Source organism: Carcharodon carcharias, chromosome 7 (genome assembly GCF_017639515.1).
Source record: "Carcharodon carcharias isolate sCarCar2 chromosome 7, sCarCar2.pri, whole genome shotgun sequence".
NCBI lineage: Eukaryota > Metazoa > Chordata > Chondrichthyes > Lamniformes > Lamnidae > Carcharodon > Carcharodon carcharias.
Window position 1 is genome coordinate 41,021,544 of NC_054473.1, and position 26,193 is coordinate 41,047,736.

The following is a 26,193-nucleotide window of genomic DNA, read 5'->3' on the forward strand; positions in this document are numbered from 1 at the left end:
AGGTCATTAATATGTATCAAAAAAAATGATGGTCCTAGTAACAACCCCTGGGAAACGTCACTGTATACTTCCCTCCAGTCTGAATAGCAACTGCACACCACCATTCTCTGCTTTCTGTCTCTTAGCCAGTTTTGTATCTACGCTGCTAATGTCCCTTTAATCCCATGGGCAAGTCTATTGTGTGTTTTCTCAAATGCCTTTCGAAAGTCAGTATACGCAACATCAACAGCATTGCTCTCATCAACTCTCTAACTTCATCAAAGAACTCAATCAAGGTAGTAAAATACAACTTGCTTTTCACAAATCCGTGCTGACATTCATTTATCATTTATATATCTAGTTTCTGCGGAGTGAAAAACATCCTGACTGAATTTATGTTTCTAGTCTTTATTTGAAAATGTATTTGTGTGAAACAATGTAGATTGCCAGTACTTATTCTGGGTTAACTTTAAATATACTGATATTCATGTGAGGTAAGGGTTACTATTAATTCCTGTCCTTTTTTGGATAATATTTGATAACAATTGAGATGGCTATATGGTCATATCAACTATTCAGATCATGGTTTGCAATGTTGCTATAAATACACTGTAAAACTTGGGAAGCATTTTAGGAATTACTGTGGTTGTCACTTTGGGACTGCTTGTACTCAAACACTTGAGCGGATAGCTTAGAGATCAGTGAAAGCAAAAAACTGTGTGGCTGAATTGTTGAAATGTTTGCTTGCAAGATACCAGGATCACATACCCTAATAACAGCAAAAGTGACATGAGATGCTTATGTAGCATCTATTTATGGAATCATGTTCTGTATCTGCCTATGAAGTAATTTCCTCCAGTTATTTTTTTAAAATCTACTGTGTCTAACACATGGCTTCTCCTACACTTAGAACAATTTAAATTTATATATTGTCTTTAATATAAAAGATTTTGAAAAACACATCACCGAGGTGAGAATTTGCAACAGGCAGTGGTGATAGAGTTGTGCATGAGCTATAGTTTATACAGGGTTGAGTTTAGGAGACCAGCAACAGAGAGTGGGAAATGCCAAGAAGGGATAGTACACCACAGCAACAGAAAATATTGACTGTGACTTGATTTGGAGCACATCAGTGTTGTGATGGGGTGAAAAACTGATTGAAGATGTTCAAACGGAGATATGAGAGACATGGGCATGGATTTGCGAGGAGGCATGTTCAGGACATGGAATGGAAAGTGAGGTTAGAGATATTCATCTACTTTGATTTGGGAGTAAAGGCTTGAGATAATTCTTAGTTTTTATGATCTGGAAGAGTGGGAGGTTCAGTTCAGATCCATTGTTCAACAGATTGCATGAAAGCTTGATCTTTTAATTATCTTGTAAATGAATGATCTTTGATAATGATTTCTTATTATATGCATGTCAAGCCCAAGGAAATGGTCTCAATGTGAGACTGGAACCTGAACTTCAATAATAAGTAGCCACTTTATGCCTCTGGTTTGTATATTGTTATGACACAGCAATTGGTAAAGGCTGTTATTTAAAATCCCAGAGGGAAACTTTAAACAACTGTCATAGCCTACATTTTCAATTGGTATTTTTGAGATGCAGCTCTAAATTCAAGAATAAGACCACCAGTTCTCAAGAGGTTTTTAATCTCAAACTAAATGAAACATTTATTAATTTATAACAAATTAAACACATACATATGACTACAAATTACTACTATCATAACTTTTAACAAATTCCAAAATTAACCTCCACTAAGGCAACATTAACCAATAGACTTAAGCAGAGACCAGGGAAAGCATTTTTCACCTTACAAATTCAAAATCAGTTTCCTTTCAATTTGTTCCTTTGCAGACGGTTTAGGCTTACAGGCTTAGACCTTAAATGCCTCTGCCCTGTACACACAAACTCCTTTTTGTTATACCCAGCCTTCCCCTTTGACTGTAAATTCTCATTGTATCGCCAGGCCCTTTGAATCGCTTTCATAGTACCAATTCTATTAGTAATGTAAACATTGCTTGGTGTCTTCTAGCTAGGTGCAAGATTTTACTCCCACTCTTGAATGCTCTGTTTAAAAATGCAAATTGCCCCCATGTTTATCTAATTACCATTTCAAACTTACTTCTTTCTATGCAATAAAGCACCCAGACTAGCTGGCTTCACTCCAATTAAGACACGCACAAAGACTAAACTTCTATTTTAAAAAAAATCTCCAGTAACACTATATACATTAATAGCTTCATGACATCCCCCACCCCATTGAAAAATAGACCATCATAATTCTAAACGACGGCTTCATTTTTTAATAATCCATTGCACACTTGTTCCTATACTTGTTACACTATTAATTACCAGATGCATGGAATAGATATGCACAAGTCCTTAGTATCAACAGAAATCACTCCAGTTCGGTGTCCAGATATTTTTTAAAAATGTCCATTTCTCCTTTAAGCTTCAAACTGTTGATAACACATCTGCAAACAGATGCTTTCGACCCACAACATGTGTAATCCGTAGATTAAATAGTTGTAATAATATACTCCATCTGAAAAGTTTTGCATTTTTGTCTCGAAATTTGTCCAAAAACTTCAAAGGATTATGGTCTGTATAAACAATTGTTTCTGATGAATTGTTAGCAACATAAATTTCAAAATGCTGCAATGCTAACACCAAACCGAAGGTTTCGTTTTCGATCGTTGAAAATCTTCTGTTGTACATTCAGCTTCCATGAAAAGTACCTTATCAGTTTTTCAAGTCCAGTGTAATCTTCTTGTGACAGTACGGTCCCAACCTATATCGCTTGCGCCAACGGCCAATTTGAATTGCTTGGCATAACTGGGTACTGCCAAAACTGGTGTCGTAGTTAATACAGTTTTCAAACTATCAAATGACTCCTGCCACTCCAATGTCCATTGAAACATATTGTCATTTTTTTAAAAGTTCAGTCAGTGGAGTCACCACACTGCTAAAATTTGGTATAAATTTCCGGTGAAATCCACGACAGCCTTGACTTTCGCATCTCTCGGAGCCACATTACCATGTCCAATGGTATGGCCTAGATATGTAACTTGCACTTTTGCATATTCACTTTTAGCCAAGTTCACCACCAAATTAGCTTCTTGTAATCGAGTAAATAATTCTTCCAGATGCTGCAAATGCTTCTCCCACGCCTGACTGAAAACTATTAGATCATCAATATAAACAGAACAAGTCAACAGCTTATCACCCGGAGTCACAAGGAGCTTTGGAAAGATGTTATCAAACTTTAAAAACTATGATAAGAGCATATTGTCAGGGTTATCCACAGGATTGGGATACAGGAATTCTATTTGTGTGATTTGTTATTAGAGATGCTCCTAATGCATCGACCAGTTTTAGCCCTTTTGAACTAGCTTATAGTCATGAGGTAAGGGGACCACTGAAATTGATTCATGAGAAATTGGTGGGTCAAAATTCAGGAACTATTCTCTTGGATTACATATCAAATTTCAGGATCTGCAATTACTTTGTTTGTCAGTCTCTGAAGTGTCGCAGGTGCATCCTACCAAATGGCATGACTTTAAATTGATATAGTCCTTTTGTCACCGCATTCACCTTTCGATAGTCCACACACAGTTTTTGTGTTCCATCCGGTTTCAGTACCAGTACAATAGACGAACCCCAGTTACTGCAACTAGACTCAATGATATCATCTTGAAGCATGAATTCAATTTCTTTCTGTACTTGTGATAACTTTGCTGGATTTAATCTTAAAGGATGTTGCCTTAGCGAAGATGAAACCTCTATAGAGTCAACATGTATAGCTAAATCCATCTTCTCCAACTTATTTCCACAAATAGGTTTATGTGACTGCAGTGGCTTTTCCAAATCACTTTGACACTTGTTTGGAAGGTAGCTCAGTATTTCATTTCAATTTTTAAGCACCCCCTCATTATCCAATTTGATAAGTAGAAAATCAGTTTCAGAGACCTGCACTTCTACCTCTTTCTCATCATCCACCATCACTAATACCTCTTTGTTCTTCTTCCCTATCATTTTTTAAGTGTATTCACATGACACACCCTGTGCTTCTTTCTTCTATCTAGAGTATTTATTAAATAATTTACTTCATTCAATTTCTTTTCAATCCTGTAAGGCCCACTAAATCTTTTGTTTAATGAATCACCTAGTACTGGTAACAAAAATAGTACTTTCTCACCAGAAACAAAGCTGTGAGTTTTAGCTTTCTTATCTGCCTTCACTTTCATCACTTTTTGTGATGTCTTTAAATGGTCCCCAGCCAATTCACATACTCTGTTCAATTTTTCCATGAAACTTGATACGTGATCCAAGAGAATAGTTTCAGAATTTTGACCCACCAATTTCTCATGAATCAATTTCAGTGGTCCCCTTGCCTCATGACCATAAACTAGTTCAAAAGGGCTAAAACTTGTCGATGTATTAGGAGCATCTCTAATAGCAAATCACACAAATGGAATTCCTGTATGCCAATCCTTTGGATAATCCTGACAGTATGGTCTCATCATAATTTTTAAAGTTTGATGCGATCTTTCTAAAGCTCCTTGTGACTCCAAATGATAAGCTGTCAACTTAGATTGTTTTATCCCAAAACTATTCATTACTTCCTTAAACAGCTGTGACATGAAATTTGAATCCTGAACTGATTGTATTTCCTTAGGTAAGCCATACCTTGTAAAAAATTTAATTAACTCCTCCCCAATCCTCTTAGTTGTATATTTCTTAAAGGTCAGGAAACCTGGTAGACACATCCATTATTGTCAGTATATACTGATTTCTACCTTTGGTCTTAGGAGGGGTCCTACACAACCAATCATGACCCTGGTAAAAGGTTCTTCGAATGCTGGTAATGGGTGAAAGGCGCCGGTTTAATCACTGCTTGTGGTTTTCCTGTTACTTGACATATATGGCAGGTTCTACAGAATTTGACTACATCCCTATGCAACCCTGGCCAAAAAAACCCTCAGTCTTTTCCTGTGTTTTCCTAATTCCTAAATGTATCCACATTGGACTTTCATGAGCAATTCTCAGAATTTCATTTCTATACCCTAATGGGATAACAATCTGATGCACCTCCCTCCAGCTTTTATTTGCTGAGACATGATCCGACCTTCAATTTCCCATTAAAATATCTCCCTGAAGGTAATAACATACTGGAATACATTTTGCTTCTGGCTCTGAGTAAGCTTTCTGATATAACTATTTTAATTGCAAGTCATTTTTCTGTAACTCCACTAATCTCCTTGAGTTAAACACTTCAGCTGAATTGTCCTGTATTCATTCCTCCTGAACAATGCTATCAAACACAGTACCAGCTAATTGGATTTCGACACCACCTTCCTGTCTTTGAACTGCCTGCCCTTCTTGTTTTTCTTGTTCATCCCTGAGCCTTTGATCTCATTACAACACAACCTAGAAACAATCCAGGACATTCCTTCTGCAACACCTCTGTTGAAAACACTGAACTACCATAGGCATCACCTATATTTGCGATCCAGCTATATCATTACCCAGAATAAATTGAACCCTTGCAATGGGCAGTTTTTCCACCGTTCCAACTATAACTTCACCTGTCATCCATTTGCTCTTTAAATTTACCTTCCACAATGGAATAAATTTAGCATCTCCATGAACCCCACTTATTATTACCTGCTCCTGCAATACTCCCTTGGAACAACAAATATTACTATCCCACAACATTAAGGATTGACTAGCACCTGTGCCTCTTAAATTTTTAACATCTTTACCTACTCCACCCTGTACACATGGAAAGGGAGAGAAAGAAAACAGGAAAAGGAATTAGAAATTATGAAGATAGAGAAAGAGAAAAGCGAGAGAGAGAGAAAATTCCAACTGAAAATGCTGGCAGTTAAAGAGACGCCAGTAGGTGAGGGAGGGGTCTTTCCCTTCACATACACAAAATCTTTAAACATTTCTGCAACCTGCGCCTCAGAATTCTCTTGTGTAAACTGTGAACACATTCCCATTTCTTACCTATCACTGATTCTCCCTATTTCACCTGTACACAGACCAATGGTTTCTCCTGTGTCTGAACCTCAGAACCCACAGCACTTTTATTTCCCGAGCTTTTCTGTACCCCAATAATTTCAACAGATTTTTCCTGCAATTTCCAACACACTGACTTCATATGCCCCACTTTATTACAATGAAAACACCTCAACTTTTGCATGTCACTTCTACCCTTAGCACCTTTCTTTTTATTCTGAGAAAAGCTTCCTGGGAACTTCCAGCTACTCCTTCCCTTCCCTGACCACCTACCTTCCTTTCACCTTCCCACTTTTTATCCTTTTCCAATTTGAAAGGGTGATTAGCTCTGTGAACTAACTCATAATCATCAGTTATCTCTGCTGCTTGCCTTGCATAATCAACCTTCTGTTCCTCAACATGAGTCCCCATTACTGAAGGGATCCAATTTTAAATTCTTCCAAAATTATTACTTCCCTAAGAGCTGCATACATTGCCTCTATTTCTAATGCCCGTATCCATCAGTCAAAACTACTTTGTCTTACTCTTTCAAACTCAGTATAAGTTTGCCCAGGCTGTTTACTCATGTTCCTAAATTTCTGCCTGCATGCTTCTGGAGCCAACTCATATGCACTCAAGATAGCCTTTTTCACCACATCACAATTCACTGACATTTCTTCTGATAATGAAGAATATACCTCATGTGCTCTACCCACCAACTTAGACTGTAATAATAATGATAAGTTTTCCTGTGGCCATTTCATCTGTTTGGCTAGCTTCTCAAATGAAATAAAGAATGCTTCAACATCTTGTTCCTCAAACTTTGGAAGAGCTTGTACAAATTTAAACATCTCCACACTGGATTCTATTCTTAAGATAAGTCCTCCCTCACCTACTGGCGTCTCTTTAACTGCCAGCATTTTCAGTTGGAATTTTCTCTCTCTCTCGCTTTTCTCTTTCTCTATCTTCACAATTTCTAATTCCTTTTCCTGTTTTCTTTCTCTCTCCTGCTTTTCTGCCTGTTCTCTTTGGAATGCCTGTTCTCCTTCCTTTTCTGCTAATTCATGTTTTTTTCAGTTCCTTTGCTTGTTCAAATTTAAGCATCTTCATTTGTAACTGAAGTCTTACTACCTCCAGCTGTGACTCACTCATGTCAGGTTTCACTTCCAAATGTAGATGCTGTGCTATACTTTTAATTATATCTCATTTCCTAGCCCCCGCAGGTAACCCCAGTTTTAAATTACCTGCCAACTCTGTTAACTTACTTTTGGTTATTTGTTGCAACCCAATCAGAGTTATATCTTCTACTCCCAGACAAGTCGTAGCAATTGCCAAAGCCACCTTGCAGTCTCACCACTTCTAAAATACCTCACCAACTACTGAATTCAAAGTGCCTCTCGTACTCGTAACCTTAAGATTCACCAATTCCAAATCAAGAAATTATAAATATTATCCCACCAAGAGCCCCCAACTGTTATAATACAGCAATTGGTAAAGGCTGTTATTTAAAATCCCAGAGGGAAACTTTAAACAACTGCCTTAGCCTATATTTTCAATTGGTATGTTTGAGATGCAGCTCTAAATTTAGGAATAAGACCACCAGTTCTCAAGAGGTTTTTATATCAAACTAAATGAAACATGTATTAATTTATAACAAATTAAACACATACACATGGCTACAAATTACTACTATCATAACTTTTAACAAATTCCAAAATTAACCTCCACTAAGGCAACAATAACCAATAGACTTAAACAGACACCAGGGAAAGCACTTTTCACCTTACAGATTCAAAATGAGGTTCCTTTCAATTTGTTCCTTTGCAGACAGTTGCAGGCTTACAGGCTTAAGCCTTACATGCCTCTGACCTGCACACACAAGCCCCTTTTTGTTAAACCCAGCCTTCCCCTTCAAATATAAATTCTCATTGTATCTCCAGGCCCATTTGAACCGCTTTCGTAGCACCAATTCTTTTAGTAATATAAACATTGCTTGGTATCTTCTAGCTAGGTGCAAGATTTCACTCCCACTCTTGAATGCTCTGTTTAAAAATGCAAACTGCCCCCATGTTTATCTAATTACCATTTCAAGCCTACTTCTTTCTATGCATCAAAACACCCAGACTAGCTGGCTTCACTCCAATTAAGACACACATACACAGACTAAACCTCTGTTTTTAAAAAAAATTCCATTAACGTATACATTAATAGATTTATGACAATACCTAAAAGCTGACAAGCTGTCTTCATTAAGAAGAGCCGATGTGTTTCATTGAAAATACTGATAAAATGGGTTTTGGAATTTCAGCTGGATTAAGAAGGCAATGTTTTTCCTCCTTTTTATTCTTATTTCTTCCACAAGCTGTACCCTGAAGAAAGTGATGGAGGATAGATTCTCAGTAGCGCTAATCAATGTCAAGGTGTTACGTCTACTATATTTACTAGCATCTTCATTTCCCTGCAGAAAAGATTCTCTACCTTTGTACTTGCTCTGGTTTATGCACCCAAAGTCATGAATGAAATGTGGAGATTTCTGAGCTGTGACTCATAATGGAACACACTGTCCTTGCTTCATATTCTTATGTCACCATACAATAGAAATAAATTCACCATTTATATATTAGCTGGCAGTTTATTCTGTGAATTTAAGAAATATATTCCATAGAAAAGCCTAATTTTATATATAAAAGCAAAATACTGCAGATGCTGGAAATCCAAAACAAAAACAAAAATAGCTGGAAAAACTCAGCAGATCTGACAGCATCTGCGGAGAGGAATACAGTTAATGTTTCGAGTCCGTATGACTCTTCATCAGAATTAAGGAAATATAGAAATGTGGTGAAATATAAGCTGGTTGAGAGGGGTGGGCCAGGTAGAGCTGGATAGAGGGCCAATGATAGGTGGAGGCAAAGGAGAGATTGTCATAGACAAAAGGACAAAGGGGTGTTGATGATGGTGATATTATCTAAGAAATGTGCTAATTGTGACATTAAGAGTAGAAAGCAGGACAAGCAAGTGACAGATGGCCCTAGCGGGGGTGGGGTGGGGGGAAGGGATCGAAATGGGCTAGAAGGTGGAGATAAAACGATAGATCGGAATGAATTTAAAAATAGGTGGGAAAAGAAAAATACATATAATTTTTTTTAAATTATATATTATATAGTTATTTATCTCTGCTGGCAAGTGCTCATTTAGATCAATGCTATCCAATATGCTCACCAGTTGTCACATGAGGCTAAACAGCCACAGAAATTTGGTGAATTTCTAGAGTTCATTTTTAGAGCCACATTAAACTAAGTTGTTTTAAAGTTGCAGTGGTGGGTATGAGGATTGGTGTCACTTGCTAGACTGCTTTTGTCACCTGTCCCTAATTGAGCAAGGAAGAATCAATTACATTGCTGTTAGACAGGAGTCACATGTCAGTCAGACTGTAACTATGTTTATCAGAAATAAGAACAAAAATGCTGGAAATGCTCAGCAGGTAGCATCTGTGGAGACAATACAGAGTTAATGCTTCAGGTTGCTGACCTTTCAGAAGAAACTGCTGAAGAGTCATCAACCTGAAACATTAACTTTGCTTCTCTCTCCACAAATGCTACCTGACTGAGTATATTCAAGATTTTCTGTTTTTATTTCAGATTTCTAGCATCTGCAGTAGTTTGCTTTTGTATTTATGGGCAGGATCTTTAGGTCGGCGAGCAGGGGGCGGGGCGGGGCCCACTCACCAACACGTAAAATGACGCGGGACGATATCGGGCAGAACTCCCAACGTCACCCCGCGCCATTTCATTTTTCAGGTCGGCGGGGGGGGCAGCCGAATCAGCTGTGCACCCGCCGACCTGTCAACTGCCTATTGCAGCCGTTGACAAAGTATTTAACGTAACTAATGGACCTGCCTATCCAACCTTAAGGTTAGCAGGCAGGCCGGGAGCCCTGGCAGGCTTAAGAAAAAGCATGAAACCTCACCCACGGACAGGATGAGGTTTCATGAGGGTTTTAAAATTTTTAATGAAGGTTTAACTGAAAGTGATGGATATGTCCCAACTCGTGACAGTGTCACATGAGGGAACATGTCAGGTAAATTTTGTATTTGTTTCTGTAACATTTTTAAATTTGGAGCTGATCTCCCTAAGGTAGTACTTAGCCTCAGGGAGATCAGTGCGCTCTTTCATGCACCCTGGCTGAGAGAATCAATCCCCCCCCCCACCGCCTGTACTGCTGCCGGATGTCATGCTGGGCGCTCCTTAATTGGCCCGCCCACGTAAATTGCTGGCATGCCCCCAATTGGGGGTGCCGATTAGAGCTGCGCCTGCTGCCGTATCGCACCCCCCCCCCCCCCCCAATGGGCGGAAAATTCTGCAGTATGTTTAGAAAACCATAGAACAGTACAGCACAGAAAACAGGCCATTCAGCCCTTCAAGTCTGTGCTGAAATATTATTCTGCTAGTCCCATTGATCTGCACCTAGTCCATAATCCTCCAGACCTCTCCCATCCATGTATCTAATTTATTCTTAAAACTTAAGAGTGAGCCCGCATTTACCACGTCAGATGGTAGCTCGTTCCACACTCTCACCACTCTGAGTGAAGAAGTTCCCCCTAATGTTCCCCCTAAACCTTTCCCCTTTCACCCTAAAGCCATGTCCTCTCCTGTTTATTTCTCCTAATCTAAGTGGAAAGAGCCTACTCGCATTTACTCTGTCTATACCCCTCATAATTTTGTAAACTTCTATCATATCTCCCCTCATTCTTCTACGCTCCAAGGAATAAAGTCCTAACTTGTTTAATCTTTCCTTGTAACTCAACTCCTTAAGACCCGGCAACATCCTAGTAAATCTTCTTTGCACTCTCTCAATCTTATTGATATCCTTCCTGTAGTTAGGCGACCAGAACTGCACACAATACTCCAAAGTTGGCCTCACCAATGTCTTATACAACCTCACCATAACTTCCCAATTCCTATACTCAATACTTTGATCTATGAAGGCCAGTATGCCAAAAGCTTTCTTTACAACCTTGTCTATCTGTGACGCCACTTTCAGAGAATTATGTATCTGAACTCCCAGATCCCTTTGTTCCTCCGCACTCCTCAGTGCCCTACCATTTACTGTGTATGTCCTACCTTGGTTTGACCTTCCAAAATGTAACACCTCACACTTTTCCGCATTAAATTCCATCTGCCATTTTCTGGCCCATTTTTCCAGTTGGTCCAGATCTCTCTGCAATCTTTGAAAGCCTTCCTCGCTGTCCACAATGCCTCCAATCTTAGTGTCATCAGCAAACTATCATCCAAATCATTGATATAGACAACAAACAACAATGGTCCCAGCACAGATCCCTGAGGCACACCACTAGTCACAGACCTCCAGTCTGAGAAGCAATCATCCACTACCACTCTCTGTCTTCTCCCACACAGCCAATTTCGAATCCAGTTTACAACCTCTCCATGGATACCAAGTGTCTGAACCTTCTGAACTAACCTCCCATGTGGGACCTTGTCAAAGGCCTTACTAAAGTCCATGTAGACAACATCCACAGCCTTTCCTTCATCTACTTTCTTGATAACCTCCTCGAAAAACTCTACAAGGTTTGTTAAACATGACCTACCACGCACAAAGCCATGCTGACTATCCTTAATCAGCCCTGGGCTGTCCAAATAATGATATATCCGATCTCTCAGAACACCTTCCAATAATTTACCTACTACTGATGTCAGGCTCACTGGCCTGTAATTACCTCGTTTACTTTTGGAGCCTTTTTTAAACAACGGAACAACATGAGCCACCCTCCAATCCTCCGGCACCTCACCCGTGGCTAAGGACATTTTAAATATTTCTGCCAGGGCCCCCTGCAATTTCTACACTAGTCTCCCTCAAGGTCCGAGGGACTATCATGTCAGGCCCGGGGGATGTATCTACCTCTATTCCTGTAAGGCAGCAAGCACCTCCTCCTCTTTAATCTCTATATGTTCCATGAAATTACTGCTTGTTTCCCTTCCTTCCTTATACACTATGCCAGTTTCCTGAATAAATACTGATGCAAAAAAACTGTTTAAGATCTCCCCCATCTCGTGAGGCTCCACACATAGATGACCACTCTGATCTTCAAGGGGACCAATTGTGTCCCTTCTATCCTTTTACTCTTAATATACTTGTAGAAACCCTTCGGGTTTACCTTCACATTATCTCCCAAAGCAACCTCATGTCTTCTTTTTGCCTTCCTGATTTCCTTTTTTAGTATTTTCTTACATTTCCTATACTCTACAAGTACCTCATTTGCTTCTTGTTGCCTATACCTGCTATACACCTCTCTCTTTTTCTTAACCAGATCGCCAATATCCCTTGAAGACCAAGGTTCCCTATGCCTGTTAACTTTGCCTTTAATCCTGACAGGGTCATGCAAACTCTGCACTCTCAAAATTTCGCCTTTGAATGCCTTCCACTTACTGAACACATCCTTGCCAGAAAACAACTTATGCCAATCTACTCTTCCTAGATCCTTTCTCATCTCCACATAATTGGCCTTTCTCCAATTTAGAATCTCAACTCGAGGACCAGACCTATCCTTATCCATAATTAGCTTAAAATTAATGACATTATGGTCACTGGACCCAAAATGTTCGCCTGCACATACTTGCTGTCACCTGACCTGTCTGGTTCCCTAATAGGAGATCAAGTATTGCATCCTCTCTCGTTGGTACCTCTATATATTGATTTAGAAAACTTTCCTGAACACATTTGACAAACTCCAAGCCATCCAGCCCTTTTACAGTATGGGAGTCGCAGTCAATATGTGGAAAATTAAAATCTCCGACTATCACAAATTTCTGTTTCTTACATCGGTCTGCTATCTCTCTACAGATTTGCTCCTCCAATTCTCTCTGACTATTGGGAGGTCTATAATACAACCCTATTAGTGTGGTCACACCTTTCCCATTCCTCAGCTCCACCAATATGGCCTCTGTAGACGAGCCCTCTAGGCTGTCCTGCATACGCACAGCTGTGATATTTTCCCTGACTAGTAATGCCACTTCTCCCCCTCTTTCATTCCTCCCCCTCTATCATGTCTGAAACAATGGAACCTCGAAACATTGAGCTGCCAGTCCTGCCCCACCTGCAACCAAGTCTCACTAATAGTAATAATGTCGTAATCCCAATCCACGCCCTAAGCTCATCTGCCTTCCCGACAATACTCCTTGCATTGAAATAGATGCACCTGAGAACATTTCTATCACATACGGACCCTTGATTTCTGTCTATACATGCTTTCCTCGCTTGACCTTTATCCTCCTCCACCTCACTATCTGCTCTAACACTCTGGTTCCCCTCCCCCCCAGCAAATCTAGTTTAAACGCACCAGAGCAGCACTAGCAAACCTACCCACAAGGATGTTAGTCCCCCTCCTGTTCAAGTGCAAACCTTCCCGTCGGAACAGGTCCCACCTTCCCTGGAACAGAGTCTAGTTGTCAAGAAACATGAAGCTTTCCCTCCTGCACCATCTCCTTAGCTACGTATTTAGCTGCATTATCCTATTTCAAGCCTCACTAGCACGTGGCAAGGGTAGCACTCCTGAGATCGTAACCCTGGAGGTCCTGTCCTTCAACTTAGCACTCGACTGCCCCAACTGCTGCCTCCATTACCTACTCCTAATTTACTTAAAGGACTTTACCCGGCCCTACCCCACTGGGAGCAAGCTTGTCCTCAGCCTCTGCTCGCCGAAGCCTCTCGAGCCAAAGCCTCAAAGCTCCACTCCTTCACTGGGCCATTCACACGCTGGCCGCTCCTCTTCAGCTTCTCCTCCTTTTATTTTCAATCTCCGCTCTCTTTTTCAACTGACCTGCCTTCAAGATCCGCGCTCTTTTTCAAATGTTGAGTGCAAGAGTCCTTCTCCTCGATTCCCTCCTGAGTCGTGGTGACTGCGCTGACTTCTCCCAGAATGCTTCAGTCACGTTTCACCAGCGCCCTCTGTTGGAATAAGTTTGCTATCGGGATTCTAGTGACCTGGAAGCTAAAGGATTACTTGCTTAATGAAACAAGAAAATAATTTACCATTTGTTACCTTCTCTGTTCCTATCCATTTGAATACCTCTAAATGGTGATGCATTTAGATCTGCGGGACAGCTTTGTATAAAGCTGTGAAAGTAGGGTCAGCCTTCAGAAGGATAACATTCTGATTACTCGTTAAATTTTCTTAGGGGACGCTAACTGAAAAACTTGGTTTTGTTTAGCTGGTAGTTGGCAGTTTGCGCAAAACGATTGTGATGCAAGAATCATAGACTGCATTTTATGCGTGCCTTTGAAGGTTGAAATGTGTAATTTTGGCAAGCTGGGGCAGTGCAGCAACATCAGAATGTGTTCAGCCTTCACCTTAATAGATTTGTTGAAACAAGCAATTGAAAAGAATATGGCTTTATTCAAAGAAGAGGTAGATTCGAAGCCAGAGGTCAGTTAAACGTCCAGATGCTGTGGCCAGAAAAGGCAGGAGACAGAGCAACTAAGGCAGGAGTCAGTGCAGAAGCTAAGAGGTGGAGATTTGTCGATTCTTTTCCTTGTTCAAATCTCCTAATATATCAATTCTGATAAAGTGGAGACAGCTTACTCTTAAAGAAATTTGCTTTTTCAAAATAAATTGGAGCATACAGTCAGAAATAGAACACTTCAGTTTACAGATTGTCACCACCTTTTGAGAATGCATACTGCAAGCTTGCTTTGCCAATCAGTTGGATTGCAAAACCCTTCTGAACCAGTTCTCATGGCTCTGGCAATGTGCAACAGCCTTAATTAATTTAAAATGTTTTAAAACATCAAACCTATTAGCAAGGGCAATTAGAGATGGGCAATAAATGTTGGCCTTGCCCACATCCTGTAAATCAATTTTTAAAAATTCAATAGATTCTGCATTTGTTTTATTAATTTTGCATATATTTTCTATCATTCGGTGTATGATGCATATGATATGGTAACCTGATTGCCACAATGTTGGCAAGCATCGGAAATGCTACGGACAACACTGATTTTATGACTTACGATCCACAAAGTAACTCCTCAATGTGGTTATAATCTCTGATGCTATTGCTTTTTTTAAAAAAAGTCAGATGATTGACTTGGTTGCTTTAATCATGTAAGTTCAGTTTTTGATGATAAAGCAGCAATTGGAAATCATTGCGAGCCCAGTTTTGAAATTAGACAGGAGGAAATGGAGGTTCGCAGGGTAATGTTTAGTCTAAAACCATAAGGTCAAAATGTAGTACATTTAGAGTTAAGGTAAGAGAGAATGTGGAAAAATACATAGATTAGTGGTGGAAAGAGTTGAAGTCAAGTATTAAAGGCATACTGCTTTTTATTCATTTAATAAATGCAATGTGCTGAAAGATAAACAACAGAAAAGTCAACCCAGGTATTCACTGGAGTTATTGTTAGTGCTATTGTAAATTCTGACTTATAAAAAACTGTATGATGTTTAAGAAAAGTCATGCAAAGAACCTTAAGAAATTCATATCTATTTTGAAGTTATGAAGGCATTTAAGAAATAATGAAACACCTTATACTGCATCGTGCCTTTTATATAGCTATTCATTAAAATGTTAGTGAGAAGAACTGGCTCTGCAGCATCCGCCGATTGGCAAGAAAATGACCTTATATCCCCAAACAACAGCATTGACTATTTTAGCCAGGCAGCTGTGTGCTTAGTTGAAGCTTCAGCTTGGTTACATGACCATTTGTGGAATATGACAGAAGCTGCCAACTTTTTGAGCAGATTTAGGAGTACCCATGTATATTTTTAAAGACAGTTATTTTAACTAAAATTCTAATCGTTGTTCTTAAAATCTTAAGTGAAGTTTCGTTTAATTGTATATATTTAATTTAGCTACCAACTATCAATTTATAAAGAAAAATAAATGACTTGACTTTCTGCATTGAAATGAGGTGTGGCCCCCTGTGTTTATAATGGACTCTTCTGTCCACTCAGAAAATCAACTGGAAGCAAAGGAATCTGATATGTCTGATACACTCAGCCCAAGTAAGGACCGGAGCAGCGAAGACACTACAGGTAATTTTAAATAATTATTACATGAAATTGCAGAGTTATGTTTTAGGAAAAAGCTCTTTTTATTTTAAGCTATTATAAATTAAATTTGCAAAATACACTTTTTAATTGCTTTGTGTAGTATTCTAATAATTCTTTTAAAATTTATTGAATTGGTTTAGGCTACCCTATGCTGAAAAAGCTAGCTTAGAATGGGTGCTTTTAAGCATGCAAACTGATTTGTTCACTGAAGTTCAAATGAAAAATCCCTTGGTGTCATTACTAATGAAGTCTTACTGTGCTGCTTTTTCTCTTAAATGGAATTAGAATATTTGGTGTCTAATGTAGCTTGCAAAATAGATCAAGAGCCAACATAGTTAAATGCTTGTTTTTTTTTTTCATTTCAGTTCCACCTTCATTAAACTTCATTTCATTTGAATTGTTGATAAGATTTGATAGTTGTCCTTTTCTGTTAGAGAAAGTTTCTCCTAATTGTTTACTGTTTCTTAAACCTTGAATTCTCATTTGTTTCCTATAAAATTATACAAAATGCTCACTTTGCCAGATGGCTTTGCTTAATGCATATTGTCAATGTTAAAACGTTTCAATTATTAAATAAGTAAAACTATTCAAACTCCAGCAAATTTTTGCTTTATCAAACAAAATTCCCTCTACTTTTTATCTTAAATCTGTTAGAAACAAACTCCAAAAAATTGACAAAGGATTACATAACATATCTTCAAGAATTAACAACATATAACTTTCAGAACCTGAGAGCTGCTTAAACTTTTTGCTGTGCAGCGTTCTTTTGGCAGGGTGGGTGCAGATATTAAAATTATTGTATATCTTTACCGTCTATTAAATTACAGATGGTTTTGCTGTGACATCTGGTTCTTTCAGGAGATTCTGGTGTTACTGTAAGGAACTATGTACTGTTGCTGCATAGATTTGAACTCATATTTTTAAACTAAAAACAGATTACCAAATGGATGAACAGGAACTGAATGAATCTTTAACTAAAGTTTCATTACTAAAAGGTACGGCTTTTATTTTCCATTTTTGTAATGTATTTTATATGATATTGTTAAGTAGAACGTACTACTGTAGAGATTTTCTATTCTATTCAGCCACTGCTTATTTGCCTGCTGTTAGTGCCAGTGCAGACTCTTCAAGTGACACCTAGTGTTCAGGATGAGAACTTGTCCTATTCTGTGGCTTAACCAATTTGCACCTTTGGGCAACTTTATTTTCTGTTCAGGAGGAGGGTCTTTCAGCATTAAATATTTGGTGTTCAAAAATGCTTACAATCAGAGTTGTAATCTTATAGTATGTGCTAATCTGATATTTTTTCAAATACTTGACGAGCAGGATCTGATGGTATCAGATGGTGAAACATTTTCCTCCAATGGAATGCAGCTGAGCAGCAATTTTAATGAAAATGTTATTGCATTTGATACTTTCTCAGAATAAAACAGTCCTTGTAGTACAAACAAACAGACTAATGTCGTCACAGCTTATTTGCCGAAGTACAATGAATTTTATTACAATCCACTGGAGATTAAAGGGAAGCCACCTGTAATATATTCTGGCCAGTTAAAGCTTAACCAGTAACAGAAGCCTGCTTGCCTTCTGACTATATATGGACTTATACTGTGCACTTTATTTGTTTAACCATTTCATCTTAAAACTTTGTTAATGCATGATCATTCTACAACTAATTGACTTTTCACGATATTTTCTTATATTTAAGCATGCCCAGGAGTTTAGTTTTGCTAGTACCATACATATAAATTTTCAAGTATTAATGTTAAAATTATGCTTTCAACAGGATTATTTGATTTAACATATTGTGTAAAGATCCAACTACTAGAAGAGGCATTGGTTTAAAAGTTCTCTTTGTTTATACCTGTTGTATTTAGATTTGGAGATTTTAAACTACAAATGGATTTATTATAATTACAGAAAGGCTACACCATTGAAATAGTTTAATGTAGCAACGTGTTTTTTTTAAAGAAACCACTAGTAATAGAAGCATTTAAAATAAAGTCAATTAACATTATATGATCTAGCCCAGTAAAAATTTTGCTGGAAAAGAGTAAAATGGCAGACCATATTGCATGATTCCATTTATTGAAAGACACCATTGCCAAATGGTTGAAATTAAAGCAGACTATTGTTGTGAGCAACTATGTAATCTGGTCAAATTTAAATTACTATGTTACATTTATTCGCTGTGCCTCACGAATATGGAACAGCAACAATTCCTTTTAATTAAAATGTCTGTTATTTCCCTCACATTCATTTCTGCCTTTTAGACATTGCTTAAATGTTTTAAGGTCCAGCACTAGTTGATTGAATTGCTAGTATTTATTGTTTTGCATCAAGTAATATCAAAAATACTAATCTGATACCATGCTGGAACCATACATTCTCTTTCCTGACAACAGGTGCTGTGGGATTTTGTTCTGTTGTGCTTAAAAATCACATAATAGCCGTCTTGATTGTGACTACTAGTACAAAGCAATTCTATTAGTGGGACAGGTAACCACTGAAGATAGTTCTTTAAAAGCCTCCAACGAAAATTTATTCAAGTGATAGAAGGAAGATGGTCTTGGTAGATGTTTGTTCTATAAGAAGTATTTCTTTTAGGGGAAGGGTTTAATTAGAAAATTTGCAATCTGCAGCATTCTGTTAAGTGGAAAATCTTTAGATACTTCAAAAGCAATTTATGGGATGATTTTTTAGGTGCTGCTAAATCACCATTGTTAAAGCCGAAGTACATCAGCAAACTGGAATCTTAGAAAAATTACTGACGCCTGAAGGAAGTCAACTTTCATTTGATATTTTTTAAATTTTTGTCACAGTGAAATGAAACAACTATTGTAAGTCAGTCCAGTATTGGGATGTGTTATCAAACATGTAGTGCTCTTGCGTAAAACAGCTGAAGTCTTACACCAAACTCGTAAGAACATTAAGCAGGCAAATTGATGTACTTCAATTGCAGTTTTATGTGTGCTAAATGGTAAATTGGTAAGTGTTTGATAAGTTGTTTTACTTGCAGATCTGCAAGCAGTTGTATTTCAGAAAATGAAACAGAGCCATATATATCTTTGGAGAATCCTAGAACATTATTTCAGAAAAAACTAAGTATTATCTAAGTGGACCAGAAGAAAATGCATATATTTAAATCCTACAGTTCACAGTTTGAAATGATTGCCCTGGCGAATCAATTATGTATTGGATAAAATCGAGTATAGAATTTTAAATTTAAACTAAATTTGTTTTGACTGTATCAAATACATTAATGCTTTTGTGTTATTCATGTCAACACAGTATGTAGTAGGGCCATAAGCAGTCATACGATCCATTTAGACTGAAATGTAAGAAAATGTTGATTTATTCAATTCATTGGGCTCTTCTACTGCAATCAATTCATTGGGCTCTTCTACTGCTGCCGTTTATTTTTACTGATTGAAAGAACTGATTATTCTACCAAATCTTGTACCTGTATGGATTTAGTAGTACAGAGGCCAGCTGACTTTTTTTTTTAAGTATGAAGTAGCCTTTGTACCTGCATCTGATGAGAAGCAAAATTAAAGCAAAACCAACTTTTGGAATTGGCCTCACTCAAGATAACACTTCTAAGATAAGAACATTATGCCATGAAACTGGCACCAAATGTGGAACCATGTCTAACAAGCATTTTTTTTAAACTGTTCCCTGTAGCATTACATTCAAGAGCAATATTTGTTCCATAATTTGAAATGAAATTAGTTCTTTGAACTTGATGATTTTCACTGATTTTAGTATGGCTTTGTTTCCTAATGTTGTGTAGTGGTTAGATATAAGAATGTATACTAGTAGACGGTTGCAAAATTGCAATTTAAGCTCCATAGTCAGAAGATGGAAGTTTTTTTCTTCCTCTTATCCTAAAGCCATCAAACCCTCCAAATGCCAAGCATCCGAAACATTAATTTCCTTTGTGGCATTCAAGTATGGACAATGTGTAATGGCTTCACTGTGCGATTGCATTTATGATACAGTCACTACAAAATTAGCAGAGTTTAATGTATAGTGGCTTATTAGAAAGGGAACTACTATAATTGTATAATTTCTGAATTGAACAAGTGAATTTGATAAAGAGTAGGACCTAAATTTCGAATTGAAGTGTAAGAGGAGGGTAAGCTATACAGTAACAGCTTGAGCTTTTTATTGCAGGTCAATCTGATCACTGCTGATCTGTTAATTTGTCTCTGTTACTGTCCTATGATACCCTTTCCTGACATTGGGTAAGAAAATTATTGGAATCCCTACTGAGGAAATAATAGAAGAGCATCTAGAAAAGAAAACCAAAATAATATTTATTCGTTCGTGCATATTCTGTCCAAAGGCAGGCCCTTGGCTCATTGTCTGCTGATGCTTCACCCTGAGGCATTTTCTTGGCAGTTGTTTTTGTCACTGATGGTTTGCCATTACCTTTCATTCTCAGGGGCAGGGCAAGGAGGCAGGTACCTCAGCCTGAACGGAAATCTAATCTGCGCTGTTGATATTATTCTGAACCGCGCATTAGCTATTTAACCAACTGAGCTAACAAGCCCCTAATAATAATTTACACAATACAATAAGACTCAGCATGGATTTCAAAAGGGCCTTGATCAATTTATTGAATTTTTGAGAAGGTAACAGGGAGAGTAGCCAATGGTAATGCAGAGCAATTAGGAATGGGTAATAAATGCTGACCTTGCCAACGATGCCTACATCCCAAGAATGAATTTTTAAAAAATATGTAATTTATCTGGATTTTCTAAAAGGCCCCCATAATAGACTAATGAATAAGATCAGAGAATGCGGAGTCAGGGGACAAGTGGCAGAATTGATTTCTAGCTGGCTTCAAGACAGAAAGCAAGAGAGAGGGACTAAAGGATAGTTATTCACAGTGGCAGAAGTTGGGAAGTGATGCCTCTCAAAGATCAGTGCTGGAACCACTGCTGCTCACAGTTTACATTAATGATTTGGACTTTGGAATCAAAAAGATAACTTCTAAATTTGTAAATGGCACCAAATTTCGAGGGAATTAGTCAATACTGCAGAGGACTCAAACAAATTACAGGGGGATAATGCAAATAATTTGTAAATGAAGCTCAACACAGATAAATATGAGATAGTACATTTTGGTAGGAAGAATAGGGAGAGGTCACTTATTACTTGGAAGATGTGAGTCTAAGTCGGGTAGGGAAACAAAGGGATCTCTGAGTACAAGTACACCAAACATTAAAAATTGCGCCAGAGGTTGGCACGGCCAAAGAAAAGCAAACAAAGCACTAGGTTTTATTTCTAGAGAGATAGAATTGAAAAGTAGGGATGTTATACCAAACCAGTATGAACTTTGGTTAGACCACACTTAAGAGTACTGCATGCTGTTCTGGTTGCACAAAAGATTTGCAAAAATTATACCAGAAACGCAAGGTTTTACATATGAAGAAAGGATGAGCAGGCTGGGTCTCTTTTCCTTGAAAAAAGAACACAGAAGGTTGACCAAATTGAGGCCTTTAAAATCATGAAAGGATTTCATGGAGTGGATACAGAGAAAACGGGCCGGATTTTCCATCCTGACGCGGGGCAAATCTCATTAGGCAAGCTTTAAAATTTAAAAACAAAAAAACTGCGGATGCTGGAAATCAAAAACAGAATTACCTGGAAAAACTCAGCAGGTCTGGCAGCATTGGCGGAGAAGAAAAGAGTTGACGTTTCGAGTCCTCATGACACTTCAACAGAACTGAGTGAAATTAGGAGAGGGGTGAAATATAAGCCAGTTTAAGGTGGGGGGGGGTGGAGAAGTGGAGGTGAGGTGTGGTTGTAGTGCTCTCTTGCCCATATGTCTGTCCTTGGCTTGCTGCATGTTCCAGTGAAGCCCAACGCAAACTGGAGGAACAACATCTCATCTTCCGACTAGGCACTTTACAGCCTTCCGGACTGAATATTGAATTCAACAACTTTAGGTCTTGAGCTCCCTCCTCCATCCCCACCCCCTTTCTGTTTCCCCCTTCCTTTTGTTTTTTTCCAATAAAGTATATAGATTTTTCTTTTCCCACCTATTTCCATTATTTTTAAATATTTTAAAATCTTTTATGCTCTCCCCACCCCCACTAGAGCAATACCTTGAGGGCCCTACCATCCATTCTTAATTGGCACATTCGTTTAGATAATATCACTAACTTTAACACCTATGTGTTCTTTTGTTGGTGACATCTTTTGATGATCTGCTTCTATCACTGCTTGTTTGTCCCAACAACCACACCAACCCCCTCCACTTCTCTCTCTCTCTCTCCGCCCCCCCCCACACACCTTAAACCAGCTTATATTTCAGCTCTTTCTTGGACTCGAACTCAAGTTCTGTCGAAGGGTCATGAGGACTCGAAACGTCAACTCTTTTCTTCTCCGCCGATGCTGCCAGACCTGCTGAGTTTTTCCAAGCTTTAAAATTTGGTGGTTGGAACCCAATCCGGGGATTCCCATCCCCTTTCCAAAGGCCAGCTGTCCTGACGTTGCTGGTTCCATTGGGAAAGTGGTCATTTTCAGACCCTCGGCAAATTTCAAGGAATTGGGTCAGCTTTGGAAGGCAACATGGTTCACACCAGCTCATAGGTGTCATGAACCACAAGGAAACCATGGTTTGGAGTGAGTAATTGTTTGAAGAAGTAAGTTCAAAAGGTGTTGCCAACTTCACATGTCATAATGAAATACTTAATCATAAGTTTCATATACAGTTTAATACAGTGATTGATGATAGGGCTTTGCTTTGAAAAGGTAAGTGACCATTAAATTGAACATCATTCTGAAATTGGAAAAGTCTTCAGATATATTAGAGAACATTATCCACTGGGTAAAGTGTGATTCTGCATTGCACTATAGTGAAATTCAGATTTGATTGTGTAAATTGGCCCCTTTGATTTCATGTTTTCTGTGAAGTTCATTTCAGCCATCTGTTTGGGCTATTTTAAAGCTTGACAGATGGCTGAGCTTCTAGCTGTGTTAAAAAGCTTTAATGTATTCAGCTCAAGAGGCTTTGCTGATGCAGTTATTCAATGGGTTCTCATTATGAATGCTTAGCTAACTTTCAAAGCCACTAATGTATTCTGCTCAGCAAAGATTGTTGACGCTCCGTGTGATATCAAGAAATGGCTGAAGGCCAATGGGCCTTGACATTATTCCAGCAATAGTACTGAAGACTTGTGCTCCAGAACTTGCCGTGCCCCTAGCCAAGCTATTCCAGCACATCTACAACACTGGCATCTACTCAGCAATGTGGAAAATAGACCAGGTATATCCTGTGCACAAAAGGCAGGACAGATCAAACTCATTATAGCCTTGGTTCAAATATGGACCAAAGAGCTGAATTCCTGAGGTGAACTCCTGAGGTAAGGTGAGAGTGACTGCCCTTGACACCAAGGCAGCATTTGACCGAGTGTGGCATCAAGGAGCCCTAGCAAAACTGGAGTCATTGGGAATTGGGGGAATACCCTCCGTTAGTTGGAGTCATACCTAGCACAAAAGAAGATGGTTGTGATTGTTGGAGGTCAATCATCTCAGTTCCAAGATTTCACTGCAGGAGTTCCTCAGGGTAGTGTCCTAGGCCCAACCACCTTCAGCTGCTTCATCAATGACCTTCCTTCCATCATAAGGTCAGAAGTGGGGATGTTCCCTGAATGATTGCACAACGTTCAGAACCATTCGCGACTCCTCAAATACTGAAGCAGTCCAAGGCCAAATGCAGCAAGACCTGAATAATTTCCAGGCTTGGGCTGATGAGTGGCAAGTAACATTCCTCCCCCACACGTGCCAGGAGATGACCAACAAGAGAGAATCTAATCATCGCCTTTTGACATTCAATGGCACTACCATCACTGAATCCCCCACTATCAACATCCTGGGGGTTACCATTGACCAGAAACTGAACTGGACTAGCTATTATAAATACTGTGGCTACTAAAACAGGTCAGAGGCTAGGAATCCTGCAGCAAGTAACTCACCTCCTGACTCTCCGAGGCCTATCCACCATCTACAAGACTCAAGGGACAGGAGTGTGACGGAATACTCTCCACTTGCATGGATGAGTGCAGCTCCAACAACACTCAAGAAGCTTGACATCATCCAGGACAAAGCAGCCCGCTTGATTGGCACCCCTTCCACAAACATTCACTCCCTTCACCATCGATGCACATTAGCAGCAGTGTGTATCATCTACAAGATGCACTGCTGAAAGTCACCAAGGCTTCTTAGACTACACCTTCCAAACCCACGACCACGATCATCTAGAAGGACAAGGGCAGCAGACACATGAGAACATCACCACTTGGAAGTTCCCCTCCAAGCTACTCACCACCCTGACTTGGAAATATATTGCATTTCCTTCACTATTGTTGGGTCAAAATCCTGGAACTCCCTTCCTAACAGCACTGTGGATATACCTATGCCACATGGCCTGTAGTGGTGCAAGAAGGCAGCTCACCACCACCTTCTCAAGGGCAATTAGGGATGCGCAATAAATGCTGGCCTAGCCAGGGACGCCCACATCCCATGAATTAATTTAAAAAACTGTCAAGGGAATGTGAGCTTGCTTATTTTGACAGATTTATGAGCTCTTGAGGGCTTTTTTAAAATAGATTTTCAAGCAATGTTTGTTTATTTTGACAGATTTATCAGCTTCATAAAGACTTCTCAGTCTTACTAAAGGGTCCATGAGTTCTGCTTATAGTGGATACTGGGTGAGTGGGTTGGAGCATGTGAGGGGAACATGGTGGGTATGGTGGGGAGGGGTTGGGGTGTATGTGGATGTAAGGGGGTGAGGAAGGTAGGGAGTGGGATGAGGATGGTAGCATGGGGATGTGGAGAGGGTTGGGGGCCTCACACTGATCTCCAGAACTGAGCTGATGTCGCAGGGCCTTTTAACCTGGCCGCTCGACATTGACCCCCTCCATCTCCACTTCAGGCCCAACTCTGGCCTGTCCCTGACCACCCACCATGGAAATAATGTGCTGGACACTGCCAGTCAAGAGGTTAGGTCGTGACATCAGGAAATCCCGCTAATCCTGACTCTTGCCTAAGATGAAAATCCAGCCCCATGTTTACATTTGTGGGGAAGAGTATAACTCGAGGCCATCAGTAAAAGATAGTCACCAAGAAATCCAACCGGAAATTCAGAAGAAACTTCTTTACCCAAAGAGTGACGACAATGTGGAATTTAGTACTACAGGGTGTGGTTGAAGTAAATGGTACAGATGCATTAAAGAGAAGCTGGATAAGCACATAAGGGAGAAAGGAATAAAAGGTTAGTATGATAAATTTAGATGAGAAAAGATAGGAGGAGGCCTGAGTGGAGCATAAACTTTGGCATGGAATAGTTGAGCCGCATGGCCTGTTATGACGTGGCAGATGATGTATGCCAGGTGTTCCAAATCCACAAGGGAAACTCGATCGCACTATCATAATTGTTTTGCAATTTGTATTTATTTTGAGCTGCATGCACTGAATTCAGAAGTAATAGGTCCACCAAGACTTTAGATTTTTTTAACAACCTAAATTAAAATATTTATTAACAAAAGAAAAAATTTCAAGCACATACATAATATTACAAATTACTACTATAATAACTCCTACAATTCCTAATTAACCTGACTCCCAATTACACCCCCTTTAAAGCAACGGTGTGAACTAGATTTTAGGTTTTAAACAGATCCAGCAATACCCTGGACAGTGGAATTCCAAACGGCATTTCTCTAGCTTCAGTTTTGGTGGACAGCAGACTTATGCACACATACTGGAGGCTTCATTAGGGCTATTTCACACACTTCTGTTAGATCACATATGCCTTCTCCTGACACACAGCCTCATTCTCCTTTATGCATGTTTCTTTATCCTTAATATGTAAATTCTATTGTTTCGTATGTCTTTGAAACTGTATCTTCCTCACAATATGAAAACTTTCATGTTGCTACTATTTATTGTCAGTAACCTTTGGGAAAAATAAACATATTCCTTAGCCTTGCTTATTTGGCTAATTGTAAACGGGCTTAACATTTCTTTGAAATCCAAATCTCCTGTCATCTATCTAAAAATGCAAATTCTCGCTTGATATGCTAATGAGTAAACATGGAACATGGAGATGGGTTTTATATGGT

The 26,193-nt window shown here is 39.0% G+C and overlaps 1 protein-coding gene across 41 annotated transcripts in view; it reads left to right on the forward strand.

The window, feature by feature from the left end:
• Positions 1–26,193, forward strand: part of slmapa (sarcolemma associated protein a) — a 241,758-nt gene that overhangs the window by 159,127 nt on the left and 56,438 nt on the right. For 37 of the 41 annotated variants that reach the window (XM_041191062.1, XM_041191028.1, XM_041191029.1 and 34 more), the window contains 2 exons: positions 15,959–16,039; positions 16,993–17,052. In XM_041191062.1, coding sequence (XP_041046996.1) covers positions 15,959–16,039; positions 16,993–17,052 — 141 coding nt within the window. Of the gene's footprint in view, positions 1–138; positions 276–1,108; positions 1,220–15,958; positions 16,040–16,992; positions 17,053–26,193 lie in introns of those variants that run through there. The other 4 variants (XM_041191066.1, XM_041191067.1, XM_041191068.1 and 1 more) reach the window with 4 other exon arrangements.